Source organism: Cololabis saira, chromosome 5, assembly GCF_033807715.1.
Source record: "Cololabis saira isolate AMF1-May2022 chromosome 5, fColSai1.1, whole genome shotgun sequence".
In the NCBI taxonomy this organism is placed as follows: Eukaryota; Metazoa; Chordata; class Actinopteri; order Beloniformes; family Belonidae; genus Cololabis; species Cololabis saira.
Genome location: NC_084591.1, coordinates 33167251 through 33184888, shown reverse-complemented (window position 1 = coordinate 33184888; position 17638 = coordinate 33167251). Strand labels below are relative to the sequence as shown.

Below are 17638 nucleotides of genomic sequence, written 5' to 3'. Positions count from 1 at the left end.
GGGGAGACGGACTCCAGGTGTCCCTGAGAACCTTCACGTTGGGATGACAGTGAACGGATCTGCATTTAGCATGAAAAGGAATTAACTACTTTTATGTTATCAACCTTTCCTACACATGTGTGTATCTGAATTTAAGACCTCAGTTGAAGGAATAATGAGACAAATTCAGGTCAATAGTTGAGTTTATTCTGTTTTACCAGTATTTAGTGACAGGCACTCCAAGAAACTGGGACTCTGTATCTGTACCACAGGCACAAGTCAAGCACGCCATCTTGGCATTTGAACATAAGGCAGAAGGTAAAAATGTTCCTTTTACAAACATCAGAACCACGAACCCCCCTGAACTGCCCCTTCGGACTAAAACAGGCTGAGACACGTCACAAAAACAAAAACGTCACAGAGCAGTCAAACAAGGACGAAGCTCCTTCTTCTCCGTCTCTGAAAGTAATGCAAAACATTTACGATACAAGTTCAATAAATATGTTTCAACACTGTATTGATAAGAAAATATATTGATGAGAGAGCGCTCCGTCTGAGCTCTGCATAGATCATCATGTCACACATCTGCAAAGCTTCTTTAAGACAAAGACAGCACGGGCCAGAGTACCGCTGCTGTTTTTAAGACTAAAACTGCCATGAATCAAAGAACCGGGAGCATGTTAGTGTTGGTGACGCACTTTTACACAAAGACGACTGTAAACCTTATTTCTGCTGCACCGCACCACATCAGTGGTTTTTATCACTATTTATCAGAGTCCCTTTCATGATTTCCCACATTTCATCACTTTTTCCCCATAACGAGAAAACAAATATATAAAAAGTAAAACCAAACGTGTGCGTGACTCTGAGGCAGAGTCTTAAAACCAGCTAGTGAAGATAACTTTTGGCAATTTTCACAAATATGTCATTTGTACCAAAGTTCATGATTAGGTGACACTGTTGTTCATACAAAATCAGTCCAGATGTAAAGATGATCCTCTTGTTGTCTGACTCTCATCATGAAGTCTGAATAAATTAAACAGGATAATAAATAAAAATAAAACTGTCTAACAGAGTTTTTGCATCCACATTCTTCTATCCTCAGAAACTGGATGAATACTGATTTTAAAACTCATGTCTGAAATGAAAAGTTATGACCGAACATCTTTCTACAGGCTGAAGTCTGTAATCAAATAAAAAAGTACTTCACGTTTACCTCCAGAGATCTACTCATCTACTCAGGGTAGAAGTGGTTCAGCCCTGAGGGGTTACACGTCATATCTCTCAACAGTTTTCAATAACCTGCTATTCAACAGTCAAAAACAAGAAGTCCTGCACACGGCAACAACGCCTGCAACACAACGTACAGCGGGAGGAACGACGAGACACAGGAGTCGCAGCAGCAGATCCCACCGCCTGGATGGCGGCTCCGTCCGCTCGTCTCTTCAGCGGTTGTGAGTCTGCTGACGTAGCTGCTGGGCGGGGGGGGCTCAGAGCTCCTGCAAGGCTCTCTGGCAGTGGTACAGGAGGCAGTCGGGCAGGTCGGGGATGGGCGAGCGCAGCCACACGGCCAGCATGCCGGCATGCACGCGGCAGTGCATGAGACACGGCTGGTCCCGGAGGAGGCAGCAGGCTAGAATACCCTCCACACCTGCTGCGAGAAGAGGAGGAGAAGAGAGATCCGTCTGTGATGGTGTTCAACAAGGACTACTGCTGGTGGAGTTATGCTCCACCTTCATTTAAATGCTTGCCCTACTAAGAGGTTCTGTCAATAATCATCTCAGAAATTATGCGATGCCAACAATTGATAACTGGAAAAAACTAACCACGGCACATTTGCTTCCTCGGGATCACTCAACTTCTCTCCTGAGCCGTTACGTTTAAGACTCTTGGTGCTAAACTACCGTCAAGAGATGAGTTTGAAAGCTAAAGAAGATGTTTAAAATGCTGGCCTTGTTTGTAAACATGCGGTTTCCACGGTTAGCATTGGAAGCAGTACTTTGTTGTTCTAGTTTTTAGTTTAGTTTAGTTTATTTTGGTCATGACATCCCAAAAAAAAAGAATAAAAATGACAACAAGAAAACGAATACACTGTTCAAAGAAAACATTACAAAAATTTCCAATATACAAATACCATCTAGACCGAAAAAGGTGTAGGCTGAAGCAAAGCTTATTATTTGCCTACCCTCAAAAAGATTAATTAAAGTAATGAAATGAAAGCAAGAAGTAAGAGAAAAGACTGACAGTAAAAGAATTTGCCTCCATGGGGATAACAAAAATTCCTCAAGAAATAAAATAGAAATAAAAAGAATAACCACAGTATTAATACGTTGTGTGGTTGTTTGTCCAAGATTGCATTTAGCAGACTTCACAGATAAGATGATGACTATGATTCTCATCTTTAATGTCCTGATTCATAGAAACTGACACCTGGTGTTTTCTCTGCACAGTTAGTCAATGGCATCGCACTGACCCAGTTCATGTACCATGGAAACTGAAGAGGGGTGGGTAAAGACGGAGACCCATCCCGTCACAGTGCCCAGCTTTAACATAATGAATCCAAACCAAAGCGTGTTACCCAATCAGAGCAGACGCTGTCCTCCTGCATCACTGCACTCAATAAACAAAGGTTTACGTGCAAGTGCACGCCTCTACGAGATCAAATATGGCTACAAAACTATATGTGATACATGGCCTAACAATCAAAATCTACCTTCTTTCTTTCTGTTCTTCCAGTTTCAGCAAGTTGTTATGATGCTGTTATCGTCTCAGTGTTGAGAATTGAAATTGAAATCCTTCCCCGTGTCATTTTCTTGATATCAGAAATTAAATCATGCCGACTCGTGTCAAACAAACATCCCCACCTATTATTTCCACAACATGAAGCTGGAGCTTCCTCTTCAGTGCGTTCAGGGTGGCGGCGAGAGGCTCCCGGTCGTCACCCATCAGGGTCAGGTTCTGCTTGGTGTCGTGAGAGAAGGCCAGCCACATGGTCCCGTACTCCTCTGTAGACACCGTCAGGGGTCTGCAGGAAACACGTGGCACTCATTAACTACGGAGCCCACAAGGCCACACCCCCAGCAGCAGCTGCAGCAAACACAACCCCACCTGATGAAGCTGGACAGAGGAAGCTTGTACGAGAACTGCATGGTCTGAGGCGTCCCAGCAGACGGCTGGTACGACACCATCCCACCCAGCTCAAAGTGCACAGAGGGGCTTCTCACTTTCAGGGAGTACTGGCGAACTGCTACGCTGCTCCCGCTCACTTCCTCTAGAGGACTTTCACACATGGAGGATACCTGCAGTAGAAGCAGCAGAAGAACATGTTTGGGTTCAAGACTAAAGATAACTCACATCCCCAATGATGGTGTCCTACTGTGTAAATTACCTCAAGCTCTTCAGATCGGAGCTGCGCTGAAACCTGCCGAACGGCAGCCTCATCGGGGTTGGAGATGAAAACAACCAGCACCAAGGCATCTTCCTTCTGCACGTGGCAGGCGGACAGATTCAAGCACTGGCTGGAACACACGGGAAGGATCTCCGAGTGAGGAAGTCCAGAGAGCTCGTCGGGGAGGTGAGAAGTGAGGCACGCGTCCCCGTCTGGGTCGTCTTGTGGGCGAGGATCATCTCTGTCGATCGGGGGGTTTCCTCCCACCACGCCACCATCAGGTTGCTCTGCCTCTTCCTCACATGGACCGTTAGAGGCGGAGAGGCCCAGAGAGAGCCGACGTGTCCGCTCAGTCGAGGAAACGGGCGGTTCTGAGGTGAAGTCGGGCTCCAGCAGGTCGGTACACAGCATGTTATCCACAGAACTAGAAGGCGACGCCACCGAGCTGACGGCCCGCTCACTTGCGGTCATGGACGCCCCCGAATCTTTGGCTTTGCGTCTGAATCGCTGCGGCGCCGGCTCGGACTTCCCCATCTGTGCAAACGGAAACGGAAGAGTTGTAGCGCACATCTGCAGCCAAGAACGACACATCTTAGACTTCACACCTCACAACGGCTGAAGGTCACGTCCTCCTTCCTGCTTAGTTTATTTTAAACCATCTTTGTCTGCGGGGTGGTTTTATATTTGTTTCCATTTCTGAAGTTACTCATCAAGAATATACTGAACGTTTCCTGCCATAAAAAAAGTGATGGATGCACAGTTGGATAGTGACGGTAGTCTCTGACTAAAATGTGGGATATTGCTGCTTAAATACTGTTCATTATAATAATATTTACTATTATTATGATTATTATTATTATTAAATCTGTGCTTCTTTGACGCCAAACAAAAGTTCCTAATTTGGACCCGGGGGTAAAGCTCCAGGAGCAGCTCAGTGGCTTCATTGTCTTGTGTCTGCAGCTGCTTCTCAGAAGACGAGTTCCAGATTTAAATGATTTAAATGTTTGTGTAATCTCATTTTGCAATCATAACAAATTGATCAGGATCTAAAAAAACTAAACGAGTAAACAACCTCACCAGACACACGGGGCTCTGGGAGGAAACGCCGACGAAGAGCGAGGAGGCCAGCTGCTGTTTGTCCTGGTCACATTCAGGGGTTGGAGTCGGTGTCGGAGTCTGGCTGTTCGGGCCGCCGTCTCCCTGCTGGCCGGGAGACCGGAGCGGGCTGGGGGTCTCCACGCGGGCCGGCTCCTCCACGGGCTCCCGCTGGGACAGATAGCCTTCTCGCCCCCAAACCCTCTTCACGCCGTCCAGCTTCAGAGTAGCCGAGCTGCAACACAAGCAAGCGCCCAGCAGGGTCAAGAAAACGAGCGGACTCGGTTCTGCCGGCGTTGAGCGGCTGCCGGGTCTACCCACCCTCCTCTGTGCGAGAGGTCGGTGCTGTTGCCGGACAGACCCGAGCTCATGGACAGCAGTGTGGGAGACTGCCTGTCTGTGATGCTGCTGGAGGACATGCTGATGGGCAGGGACAGGCCGTAGGGCTCCAGGCTCAGTGCTGCCACGGACAAAACAAAGGACAAAACAAAGTGAAAAACAGAACCAAACAATAGTCAAGAGTGCTGCTCAAATGTTTTTTTTACCCTTGGATCGAGTCAGCTCCTCCTGCCTTTGATGAGGTGGTTTGTAGGCAGCGGCGCCTGCAGCCAGAGCCTCCGACACAAATCCATCCAGAAATGACAGGGAGGAATCCACCTGGAGATGGAGACACACCTGCTAATTAATCCTCCCTTCAGTCGGGCTGGAAGAGACCTCAGAAACGGCCAACAGGCAGCTTCATGGTAACGCTTTCTCTAACCACAACAGAAAGAACAATGACATGCAGCAAGGGAACTGTTTAAGAAATGAGTGAAACAGCTCTCAAAGTCTTCTCTCTCTTGTGGACATGCCAGAACAAGCTGCTGCGATTATGGCTGCAGTCCTTAATCCGGTTATTTGGTTCCCACCGCCATCGGCCTGATCACCATGGAGGGCAGGTGACTGCAGGTTCCTCCAACAATAGCTCAACCAGCGCTACCTCTAGACAGCAGTGAGGGCTTAAATACCCAGCAAGCATCTGAAAACTGAGTATTTGTGTTTTTCTTTCCTTTTACATCCAGTTTCAGTCCAGTCCTGTCCTCGTGCTTTTCATTCACTCTTCTTCAGATTCTTGATGTGTGCGAAGGACACCTGAGTGTTTAAAACCGGAATCTGAACGGGTGGATCTTTCTTTTCGAGCAGACAATCATGTGAAATACAGGTGGGGGTTAAGAGGCCAACAGGGTGTGCAATTCTTCTTCATGACTCAATCTTTCTTTACTGTAGTACAAAAACAAGAGATAAGGAGCGGCGGATGCACTTCCCTCGGGAAGCAAAGCCGTTTACCTCCAGTTTCTTTAAACCTTTTGTTTCAAAGCCTCGAGCCAAACTGACAAGAGACTGCTGCCAAAATGTACCCGGCTCAAAAGCTCATATAGGAGTCGTGTTGGCAAACCTCTATTTTTAAACATGGGTCCTGCAGCCGCTGCATGTACTTTACCTCCACGGGCTCCAGGCGACCACTGCCGGGCAACACCCTGGCGTGCAGGTCAGAGTCCTGGCTGAGGCACTGCAGCTCCTGAGCTCTTTGTCTCAGTAAGGTATCGAGCGAGCCGCTGTACGCCTCGGAGACGTCCTGAGCCACAGAGACGGCCGCTGCACCAGAACACAGCTTGGTCATGGCGATGAGGACCCAGCTCTTGGTTTCGGCGGCGTTGCTCTTCATGTCCAACAGTTTGGCCAGAAGCCTCAGGACTGCAGCAGGTTCAAGATCCTCCTTCAAGTGAGCGTACTCCCCAAGAGCCTGAACACAGCAGAGAGAAGTTACTTCTGCACCAACAGTTTCAGCTCTCTGCTGCTGAAGCTCTCACATGGATCTGTCGTCGTGCCGGCCGCGCCAGCAGCACTCACCCAGCAGATGACCTGGAGGAAGCGCTGTGGCAGCTTGCTGGGCTCTCCTCGCAGCAGGGAAATGTAGGAATTCACAGCAAACAGCCTCAACTTCCTGTCCTCTTCCACACCGTCAAATCCTGGGAATTACAGACACAGTGAGCAGTGAAGGGTTACTAGCAGGGTTGTCTCTGGTTAAAGAAGGTCAAGCCAGAATAAGTTGGATTTGTGGTCGTCTCACCCTCAGAGAGCAATTTAAGAAAACTGTTTGGGATGTCCGGCTGCATCGTGTCTCCACCGACTGAAAACACCTCATTCATAGTTTCAATGAACCATTCGTTGTCCGGTGCATATGTATGACGGTTTATAGGAAAGTAAGTTAATGTACAGCAGGAAAAAAGACAAAAACGAGACAAATGACTATCTTTGGCGTTCCTCCCAATGCTGACCTTCCCACTGCCGCACGACGAGCCCTGGCCTTCACAACTTTGTTGGCCAGGCGCTTGATTTTGCTTAGGTGGAAGCACACTTCTCCCCCGGCACACAATCAATAGATTAAAGGAAGTTTTGTACAATATTAAACTTGAGAAACTTAGATTTTCCCTCATGGGCTCGATAAAGAAATTCCAGGACACCTGGAACCCTTTGCTGGAATATGTTGACCATTTGCTCATTATTCCAGACGCAGAAGAGGACTGAATAACTACCCAAATCATCCTCTCTTTGACTCCCTATGTATCCCTTCCCCTCTTTGATTTTTTTTTTTATTACTATTATTTTTTTATTATAATTATTTTACTATTATTTATTTTGTTCGTTTACTTGCTTGGTTTGTCTGTTTTTGGTTTGTTGTTTTTGTATCTCTATGTGCCTCATGACCTGAGCTGGGTGGGGGGTGGGGTGGGAAGTGGGTTTGGTGTTTATAAAATGGCTGTTTCATTTAACACTGTCTGTACATGAACAACTGTTGAAAAGCTTTGAAATTAATTAAAAAAGATTTTGAAAAAAAAAAAAAAAAAACGAGACAAATGGTGCGTTATCTCATCTCAATGATTCAGTGGCCCAAAATAACCAAAATGAGATGAAAGACGCCCAACATGAGATTGAGTGGAACCCCGCTCAGCCATCGACCCGCTTGTGGGACGTAACACAATAAAAACCTCTTAGCACAGCTTAGCAAGAGAGACAAAGGATATTTTTCTGCAAGTTCTGCCACCTTCCCCACCAGGTCGGTGGTCGTGTGATCGTCTTTACTGAGGCGGAGAAAATCCAGCATCTTTTCTACGATGACTGTGACATTCTGGCCGTTAGTGATCCGAAAGAGCAGCTCCAGCGTCTGCGGGAAAAGAAACACCGTTAAAGTTGCAAACTTTCGGACCCCCACAACCCAGAGCACCCCAGCCGCCAGCCCACCTCCCGCTTGATGATGACGTCAGGGTGATCCAGACACTCGATGATGGTCATCTGGTGCTGCAGGGCCAGTTTTGGATCCTGCTGGACCACGTAGGTGAGGGCCTTGAGGCCTGGAGGAAAAAAAGACACACTGGAGATCCCACTTTTGAATGTAAACAAGCGATGTTGGTGATGGCTGTCTCTCAGTCTTACCGAGATACTTCAGATTCATCTTGGGTGACAGAACAAAGTTGCCGATGCACTTGGCAGCTTTTTCCAGAAGTTCAGATTTAGGATGAATTGTGTAAATACATTTAACACACTCATATAAAATTGCTGGAAAGCAGAAGAGAAGAAGAGTAAGCGGATGATGGGAGAGTTCAAAAGAACAAAACCAAGGAGCCTTGGAGACGTGAACGTGCCATAAGTGATGTTGTGGTTCATCTCCGCTCTTCTCAAAGACTCGTCCAGGACTTCGTACATGATCTCACTTGTGCTGCGAAGAGAAAACGGCACGAGATTTTATTTTATGACCAGATACATCTGGTTCATCTGAAAACCGAGCAACAAATGACTACCTCTGGTCATTTTTCCCGAGTAGGGAGAGTATTCTGAGGAGTTGGATCTGCAGCCACGGAGCAGGAACGCTGTGGTAGTTGAAATCCATGGGCAACTTTCCTCCCAACACCTGCTTTAGTATGGTGACAAAACTTACTGTCAGGTCCTTATAGCCGTCTGGGTTCTCCTGCAGCCCAGAAAAGAAATGTGGCGTGAGCAGCTTACACCCCAGTGGACCAAAGTCCGACGTGTTTCATGAGCAGTGACTCGAGGTTGTTACCTGGATGAGCTGCAGGTAGATGTGCAGCGAGGCCGACATCACTCCGGGGTCTTTGTCACACAGGGCTTTACGAAACTTGTTGTGGATGTGTTGAACTTGATTTGGTGCTATCATGTAGAATTTATGCAGTGCCAGGACCGCCTTTCGTCGAATGATTTCTCTATAAATTTCAAAAATACTTATCAAGGATGACATTCAAGCAGGTTTTCCAGTGAATGATCTGGAGAAAGTCATGTGTCTGAGCAGACGACAAGAGTTTCTTACTTGGGATGATTGAGTTTCTCCTCCACCAGGGGGAGGATTGCAGGTATCATATCTTTGGGGAACAACTGGCTGACAACAGTGAGAGCCATGCACACTTCAATAAGGTTTGTGCTCTGGAGATCCTGCAAAAACAAAATACGTCAACACCACGTAATCTCCCTTTGAAATCTGTAGGATTGTCACCATTACATCATCATAACTTGATGACAATTTACAGAGTTGACAGTAAAAAAAAATGCATAGCATTAGAAGAGTGCGATTGTTGATATGTGAAAATAGTTGGATTCATGATGAATGTTTCCACCTTCTATTGCTGTGGTTTAATGTCACCTATGAGAGCAGTTAGCACAATCCACTTTTTATGTGGTGGAATTAAATATTTAAGTAGCTCCACTTCAACCAGCTCTTTACATAACAGTATTGGTCTAAAGCCATTTTATGTAGCAATACCACTCCAAACCACGTGGGGACATAAATAAACGGATTAACTTTCTTGTGATATGCTGACACCGTGTGGTGAGAAGTGGTATTGCGCCATAGAATGGATTTAATCTAAATGAAATAACTCAGCAAAGAGAATTTTTTTGATTGATATTAATATCACTCATCAATATCACTTCATAAAGTGTTTAAGAAATGATGACAGAAGCTGTAACAACTTAACACCCACCTTTAAAACGGTGTTCACCAGGAGAAGTAGGAGCTCGTGGCTTTCATTCAGAAACAAGGAAACTGCAAGGTAACCTTAAAAAAATAATCAAAATACTTTTTATAAGCATTTTAAATTTATTACAAGACAAGCTGCAACAGATTAAAATTGAATTCTGAATACTTAAGCAGTGTGAAGTTGCTATGCATGAAGACGCTGACAAAAATCGAGGTCTCCGTTTTTCTGACAACGTCAAGCATCCTCCCTAGTCAGCTTCTGCCCATTAACTTTTACAACTAAAGACAGCCTTTTAATAACCCGTAGATTAGGAAAATGAGAAAGTCACATACCGACTCGCTTCTCCAGAACGTTCCCTTGCTGAGCCAGTTTAATGGCATGAATGTAGCTGAAAGAAGACTCATAGCCCAACATTTCACAGTATATCGCTCTCACCATGAGCTCCTTCATCTGCCTCTGAACAAAATCATAAAACAGGACAGAAGCTGTAACATGAGTAAAAGTCAGACATCACCGAGTGGTTTCATACGCAAAAAAAGAAGAAGAAAGGATCGAAAACCAGGAGAACAGTACCATCGTGGTGTTGGGGGAGGACACCTGATCTTTGATGGACGATAGTTCGCGCTGAATAAGTTTCTCCTCCTCCTGCAAAGAAAGAAATGCACAAAAACATAAATAAGATCAAACACAGGGGCATCACCTACATTGAGGTTTCTATTATTAGTCAGTGCATTACAGTAAAATGTTACACCTCTGTCTATCAGAGCAACATTTAATGTTATAACGTTTGAAAACTTTCCTCGTTAACAATGTATTGATGCCTTTAATTGCGTCGTCAAGGTCAAAGGTCAAATTCACTGGTTTTTGGTTTAAAATCTGCACAACTCTACGCCACCGGGCCATGACACTTAAGTTATCAGTCAAGGGTCTAGCTACGCCAGCCCGTATAAATGAATGTATAAGTGTGTTTGAAAATCATCCTCTGGGTTAGAGCATCAGTCAGGTCTAGTGGTTTGTGGGGCATCTTGAGTTGAAGCTGTTCACTTGGCTTGGTATTACCCAGCTCTCAATCTGATGAAGCATAAACTGTACTGGAAAGACTGGTGTGAGCCATGAAGGCTATCAACATTCAGATGCCCAGTATCCCAAAACATGCTCAGGGGTCTTTTGGAAGTGGATCAGAGCTGCTTTGGCATCCCGGACCTACACATTAATTTGCAAGTCGTTTTATTGTTGTGATGAATCTTAATGCATCAGGTTTGTTTTCATGAAATTATTAAATGTACTCACATGTTTAATCAACTGTTCTTCCTAATAATACATGGAAATTGTTGTTCTTTTTAAGTATTAGTTATTATACTTCCAGTCTAACAAACCAGAACTCAAATGTCTGAGCTACAAACAAACACGTGAACACACCATCACAGACAAGTCTGTAAAACAGTCTCAGCTCAGCGTTCACTTAATTGGCAAGGTGGTAAAAACACATCTGAAGCAAGAGGGGGTGTCTGTACATTCGTTTTTAACTTTGCAATATCATCATCTTTACTGGGCTGCGTTAAAATCCACCTTTATGAAGTAGCTCAGGCAGCTAAGCAAGCTAACAGCCGAATAAACTGATCAGGTTATCCTGCTTTAGGTTTTACAAGCCAGACTCACATGCTTGGACGTCAGTTCGGTGATCCCCCTGATCAGGTGTCCTAGTTTGGAGGTGGAGGACAGCTTTGCAGATCCAGGCTGGGGGTCCAGAGACAGCAGGCTCGGCAGAGCTGTCAGCGTTTTCTCCACAACATCACTCATTTTGGCTGCAAAAAAGCGCCTTTTGCAGCGAAGGTCTCTCTTAAAAAATACACTTATTCAAGCTTTTATCCATTCTAATGATGCTTTGTTCAGCGTTACTTCTTAAACATTTAAAAACGTTATAAGAAAAGAAATGTCACATCTGAAGTCGGCCATTATTTTGAATCGGCAGGCATCGCAAGGAGTTTTCATGACGTCACTTCCGATTATGTCAAATTCGTTTTTGAGCTGTAATTCTATATTTAATTTTAATTAAAATGAATAATAAGAATAAACGGTTTTGGAGCATAACTATGTTTATTGTTTGTTTATTCTCTATAACCAATCGTTTTGTTGGTTATTTATTTAATTATTTGTCGTGTAGTTGCGTGTCTCTGCCAGTAGAGGGTGCTGTGTGGACCAAAGCTGATGAGACGATGGGGTTTCATTTGTTTTTCTGTACGCAAACTGCATGTACACGCACTAAATCATAACGTTAACACTCATTATAAACATGTACCGGTCTCAACAGAACACTGACAAGCTTTCTGATAATTTCTGAATATATTGGTATTGCTCCTCATTTGCAGGTTGTCCTACTTTTTTTCCTACTTTTAAGGATACTGAAAAATGAAACTAATTGTTTTGTGGTGGGCTACTTGTACATTTACAGGCAGTACTCGAGTTGTAAAAAAAAAATCAGGGGGGATGGTGGATTTTATCATATGGGGGCAGATAATTTGTGCTGATTACAAATAATATAATATATATTACAAATAATAGCAGTGACCAAAACACCTGCAGAAATACTGCAGGAATGACATAGCAGCAGTTAAATGCAGCCTTCTTCTAGCTTTAAATATCCACTGGGCTTACATCAAGTACATCAAAACACAAAAATAAAAAACAGTTTTCTGAACTTATCAATATGACTGTCCTTCACAGGATAAGTAAAATGGATCACTGCAAAAACTCAAAATCTTAACAAGAATATTTGTCCTATTTCTAGTTAAAATGTCTCGTTTTAGTAAAAAAAATCTCATTACAATTAAAACAAGACTCATCACTGGAAAAAACAACAATTTTCACCTGTTTCAAGTAGATTTTCACTTGAAATAAGTAGAAAAATCTGCCAGTGGATCAAGATTTTTTTGCTTGTAATAAGAAGATCCTGTCCCACTGGCAGATTTTTCTACTTATTTCAAGTGAAAATGTAATTGAAACCGGTGAAAATTTTTCTGGTGTTATTTTTCTGTTGATGACTCTAAATGTTGAAATAGCAGTAAAACCACATTCATTGATGAAATGACATAAGGGATGGAAAGGGGGGATGGCAGTTTTACAGGGGGGATGATTTTGACCGTTTTTATTTCAGGGGGGATGACTGTTTACATGCAACTATCCCTGACAGGCAACTGTTTCCTCCAGGAAACAATTTGAGAGACATAAAAGAATAAGACAGTGTTGATATTCAAAACTGATTTTATTATGGTTGTAATACTCAGATTAACAGTCTCTTGTATATCTGTACACTAAACTACAATAAAATACTTACAGTAAATATGAAATTACAGCCACGGCATGAGCAGAAGTACTTTCTCATCCTTTTATTCTGAACGTATCAGTATTTCATTCACTCGTGGGGGATCACAAATGCACATGTCTGTAGTGGCTGAATGTGCACGTTGGGAGGAAGTTGGAGCTGAAAACAGATGAGAAGTGACGACATGGATGAGAAATCACCACCATGAAGGTTTATGTGTAAATGTGCCTGTAAGGTCGGCGGATGGGTGACTGTTGAAAAAGGAGAAGTCTTTGTTGAGTGCAAACTTCTTTTTTTTTAATATAATATAACAAGACAGTCGTCTCTCATATCCAAAATGAATTTTTACTTGACATCAGAGTAAATAACATTAATTTCTACAAGTCTGTCCTATCTTCCCAGACGAACCCTCCACCCCCACTGGTGCGTCTAAAAAGCTCACATTTGTTTCCATGATCGCTCATAATATAAATAAACTAACAAATATAGTCCTTTATTTGAGCGCATACAACACGTCACTTTACTGTGTCACTTCATATCCTAGGCCAATGCAAGCTACTACCACGGATATTTTCTGTAATATATTTTTTACAACCTAATATTAACCAGGAGTTTCTTTCCTCGTACTGAATGCAAGCGTGCCGTTTGGTTTTATTACTCTTTGAAATATGCAGATCTAGCCTGAACAGGACATTGGATTATGTACAGTGCTATTGATATGCTCTATGTACAACCAGGGTCGAGTCTCTTTCTCTGTGATTGTACTCTAGCGAACAGAAACGCCAGTGCGTCTCCGGTTGGATCCTTGGCGTCTGGATGCTCAGGCCCAGATCTGGGGGAAGGAGAGAGACAGATGTCAACGGAGGCGTCACAGCGCTGTGCCAGATGTCTTAAATCAGACGATTACTAGTATTTCATACCCGAAGGGTGTGATCCCAGGACCCGGTGCTGAAGGCCGTCCCGTCCGGGGAAACGCGCAGCGTGCTGACGCGGTTCTCGTGTCCAAACAGGATAGACACCCGCGTTCCTTTGAGAACGTCCCAGACGTTTATGGTGTAGTCGTTGTATCCGCCAAACAGCAGTCGCCCTGGAAACGACAGGAAGACAAAATGTTTTCCCCTCTTAGTTCAAGAACAGCTGAACTTTATTAACACCAACATGCATGAAGTAACAGGACATGAATCTAACTATACCACTGAGGGAGAAGTCAACACTGGAGACCCCAAATATGATGCTGTCTTTGGAGTAAATAGCCACTTCCCTGTCCGCCCTCAAGTCATACAGACGGCACTGCAATGAAAGGGAATGAGATTCATTTAAATTCATTCAAAACAGCACATTTTAGTGCAGAAATAATGCCTGAGAACTCACCGTAGCATCATCTGAGCCAGATGCAAACGCATCTCCGCTGGGGTAATACCTACGAGAGGAGACAGTCGGACACAATGTGAGGTAGAAGAGTTTATTCAGATGGATGTAAATGTTGCCTGCTGCAGGGTCTTTTATGTGATTTTACTTGTATAAATCTACAGCGTGTTTTTTCAGTGGTGCTTCTTGATTGGGACTTTTCTCCCACTGGTTTAAGATTGATGGATTTAAATACCGTTATGCAACAACAGATGATTTGTAAACAGTTAATAATAAGAAGAATGATGCAGAATTACATAATAAACAGAGTATGGCCACGTTGTGATTGTTAAAGTACATAATGTGTACTTCTTTAACCTCATCCAGGTTCTACTGTGTCTCTCCTGTCATCACTTCACTCACAATCCTCTCACAGACGTTCAGAATGGTTATCATGAAACTCATTGATTTATGGAGTCTAAGTTCAATAAAAGCAAGTTAGTGTACGAGGTTTTCAAGAATCTCTCATATTCTGGTCGTGCAACTAAAGACACCGGTTCATTATTAAAAAACGAGGTCTGTACTGATCCGGGTCTCATCATTGTTTTAATCAGTAAAATATGGAACCAACCTATAATAATTCAGCACATTTCCTGCAGTGAACGATCACTTCAGGACCGACTGAAGTATACGCTTCAATCAGAGGTCAAAGTTGAGCGAGGGACTTACCGCACACTATTTATGTCTGACTCGTGGGTTTCAAAGGACTGAATGCACTGGCCGGAGCGCATGTCCCACACGTTGGCCTTCTTGTCGCAGCCCTGCCACGAGAGCAAAGGGAACAGTTTACATTCAATGCTGAAACAAGCTTGGATGCACACACAGCTGCGAGGAGCGTATCCTCACCCCTGACACAAAGGTGTTTCCGGTCTCGGACGGGGCGAGGTCCAGACAGAGCACATCTGCTGCGTGTCCATGGAAACTCTGCAGCAGCTGCCCGCTCTCCACATCCCACAATGCACATGTCCCATCCCCGCTGGATGTCAGGATCTATATGACACCCGGAACGAGGAGGAAGAATGATGATGGCTCTCGGGTTTAAAAAAAGATTCATATATCACATGGCTAAAAATGGCTCGTCTCTGCTGTGTGGGACGTCACGTTACTGGGACATCAGTCCAGGATCGAGGCTGCTGAGAGTTATTAAAGAGAGAAGGAGCTGCTGGACCATGGCAGGAGGGAGATTTATCTTTAAACATGAATAAGAAATAGAAACGCTGTACCAGTGTGGTATGAGTAAACCAGCACCTCCTCTTCTCCCCTCACCTGCATGTCGGAGTTAGTGAAGCTGCAGGCCGACAGGTAGTTCGTGTGCATGGCCACGGACTTCTTCTTTGCAGCCAGGTTCTCATTCTTGTCTAGAGACAGAGGATACACCGAGCACTTATTGTCCAGGCCCCTGAAAAACAGACAGCGTATGAAGGAAGAGGACACCCTCCCAGACAGCAGATGGAGAATCAGCAGCGGTGACACACTCACCCACAAGCCACGGCGCAGCCAGAGGGAGCGTAGGCGCAGGCCATCACCCAGGTGCAGGGCATCGTCACAGCGTGCTCCTGAGACGCAGTCATCAAACATCGTTAAAACTGAGCAGAGAGCTTTGACATGACAGATATAAAACCATTTTAAATCTGTTTAGACATGTTTTAAACCAGTGGTTCTCAAATGGGGGTACACGTACCCCTGGGGGTACGTGAAGGCACTACAGGGGGTACGTGAGATTTTAAAATATACATATATTTAAAAAGTAGATTGCATGCAAAAATCCTTTAAAAATAAATATTTCATAAATAATTGAGGAAAATATAAGTCTAAATTCATAAAATGAATTTCATCTTCAGGAGTAAGCTATTCAACTTATTATCCTAAACCGCAGAGTCTCCCCCACACCAGGATGGTTCCACCTAACCTGTCAATCACCTGGCTTCACCTGTCAATCACTTGGACCAACGGTGGAGTCGTGGTTGAAGCGTAGCAGCAATATTTTTATGTTTAATAAATCAGTTACTGATGGCACAGTGCTCTGTTTTAGGTCTTTTTTTTACAACCAAAAGTGCTTTGTGCTGGTTAGGGGGTACTTGGTTGAAAAAATATTTCACAGGGGGTACATCACTGAAAAAAGGTTGAGGACCACTGGTTTAAACAATACTCTGAATGTGGTTCAGGTCAAATCACCTGCATCTGCTCTCATTTAAGGACATTTAGCCGCTTCTGTCATAACTCAACAGTAAACGCCATTTGATCCGTTTAATCCACAATTTACACAGAGCAGGAAAAGGGATCTAAAAAACATTTACTGAGACAGATGATGTACCTTGTTGGTGGTGAAAGCATCCCACACGATCACTTTTCCATCCTGTGCCAAGAAATGAGAGCATTAGGAAGTATTTTCATAAAAAAACAAACACACTTTCTTTGAAGTTTATGTTAGCGTTAAGCTTGTGACCTGCGAGGAGCTGACGATTCTCCTCTTGTCCTTGCACCAGTCCATGCACAGAACCTTGTTTCCATGTCCCTTCAGAGTTCTGCGGGTCTTCATGACAAACTGACCCAGGCCTTCCACCTTCTCCGCCACCTGATGTACTGCACACACACACACACACACGCACACGCACACACACACACACACACACACACACACACACACACACACACACACACACACACACACACACCACATCATTTGCATGCCTCTGTTGCACAGACTTGATTAATATTTCTGTTAGCAGCTAGGATTATACTAAAGTAAATCAATTTTAGTTTAATCTGCTCTCATGCAGAATAAATCTGGGCCAACATTCACTGAAAAAAGCCTTCCTATGTGACAGCACTGGATGGGACCGGACCAGCCCAGGGAAGGGGCTCGGATGGAGGCGCTGGGGTCCAAAATGGGGAAGCAAACAGCTCCCGGTCGGGAAAACATTCCCCCGCTCAGACCTGCACCCTGCACCGCCTGCCCGACCCCTGCCCGATCCCTGCCCGACCCCAGCCCGATCCCTGCCCGATCCCCTCCCCAGGTGCTCGGGACCAGGACTCTCATCCCGTGCACGGCGCAGAAAGCCGGAGCGCACCGAGGCCTCTCCATTTTTCAGCACTCACGCTCGACGTCGTGCAGCTTCGCTCTCTCGTCTTCCAGCTTCGACTTCAGCGTGTCCGACTCCGTTTTCAGGTGAGCCAGAGTCTCGTTCAGCTGTACCTCCTGTGTCGCCATTTCAGGGATCGGAGGGGATCTCATATATTTCCCTGGTGCGAGAGGCTCGGCGGCGGAAAGACTGGCGGCGGAGCTAACAGCTGATGCTGCTGACGTCACAGGGAGAAGATGCTGCCCCAGCTTCCAGGGAGGAGGGACCAGTATCCCGGGGATGCTGAGCTGCATCCTGCATCCTCCTGCCCATCAGCCCGTCACAAATAACACAT

At 44.8% G+C, this 17638-nt stretch overlaps 2 protein-coding genes across 2 annotated transcripts; both read right to left on the bottom strand.

The window, feature by feature from the left end:
* ap4e1 (adaptor related protein complex 4 subunit epsilon 1) lies at positions 1–11461 on the bottom strand. Its single transcript, XM_061721711.1, has 21 exons — positions 11152–11461; positions 10066–10137; positions 9825–9948; positions 9496–9569; positions 8826–8947; positions 8562–8721; positions 8302–8468; positions 8146–8219; positions 7937–8059; positions 7745–7854; positions 7528–7667; positions 6573–6685; positions 6353–6471; positions 5943–6245; positions 5008–5119; positions 4784–4922; positions 4445–4697; positions 3368–3901; positions 3088–3278; positions 2844–3004; positions 1–1630 (listed from the first exon to the last, which is right to left on the bottom strand). The coding sequence occupies exons 1-21, from the start codon at positions 11290–11292 to the stop codon at positions 1470–1472; spliced, it is 3393 nt and encodes a 1130-aa protein (XP_061577695.1). The 5' UTR covers positions 11293–11461; the 3' UTR covers positions 1–1469.
* Positions 11462–12735: 1274 nt separating this feature from the next.
* On the bottom strand, positions 12736–17519 carry gnb5a (guanine nucleotide binding protein (G protein), beta 5a). The gene is made up of 11 exons (XM_061721694.1): positions 17321–17519; positions 16668–16804; positions 16536–16577; positions 15701–15777; positions 15488–15620; positions 15068–15211; positions 14891–14982; positions 14186–14234; positions 14008–14104; positions 13735–13901; positions 12736–13646 (listed from the first exon to the last, which is right to left on the bottom strand). The coding sequence occupies exons 1-11, from the start codon at positions 17454–17456 to the stop codon at positions 13635–13637; spliced, it is 1086 nt and encodes a 361-aa protein (XP_061577678.1). The 5' UTR covers positions 17457–17519; the 3' UTR covers positions 12736–13634.
* Positions 17520–17638: the final 119 nt, after the last annotated feature.

What these genes read in the sequence shown, in the direction of transcription:
- ap4e1 (XM_061721711.1), bottom strand. Translation starts at nt 11,292, where the DNA reads ATGAGTGATGTTGTGGAGAAAACGCTGACAGCTCTGCCGAGCCTGCTG. An exon ending in GTCGCCTGGAGCCCGTGGAG is followed by an intron (nt 5,120 to 5,942) that starts GTAAAGTACATG and finishes CTCCATCTCCAG; the next exon opens with GTGGATTCCTCCCTGTCATT. An exon ending in GGAGCTGACTCGATCCAAGG is followed by an intron (nt 4,923 to 5,007) that starts GTAAAAAAAACA and finishes TGTCCGTGGCAG; the next exon opens with CACTGAGCCTGGAGCCCTAC.
- gnb5a (XM_061721694.1), bottom strand. Translation starts at nt 17,456, where the DNA reads ATGAGATCCCCTCCGATCCCTGAAATGGCGACACAGGAGGTACAGCTG. An exon ending in GAAACACCTTTGTGTCAGGG is followed by an intron (nt 14,983 to 15,067) that starts GTGAGGATACGC and finishes CTCTCGTGGCAG; the next exon opens with GGCTGCGACAAGAAGGCCAA. An exon ending in CTGGCTCAGATGATGCTACG is followed by an intron (nt 14,105 to 14,185) that starts GTGAGTTCTCAG and finishes CTTTCATTGCAG; the next exon opens with TGCCGTCTGTATGACTTGAG.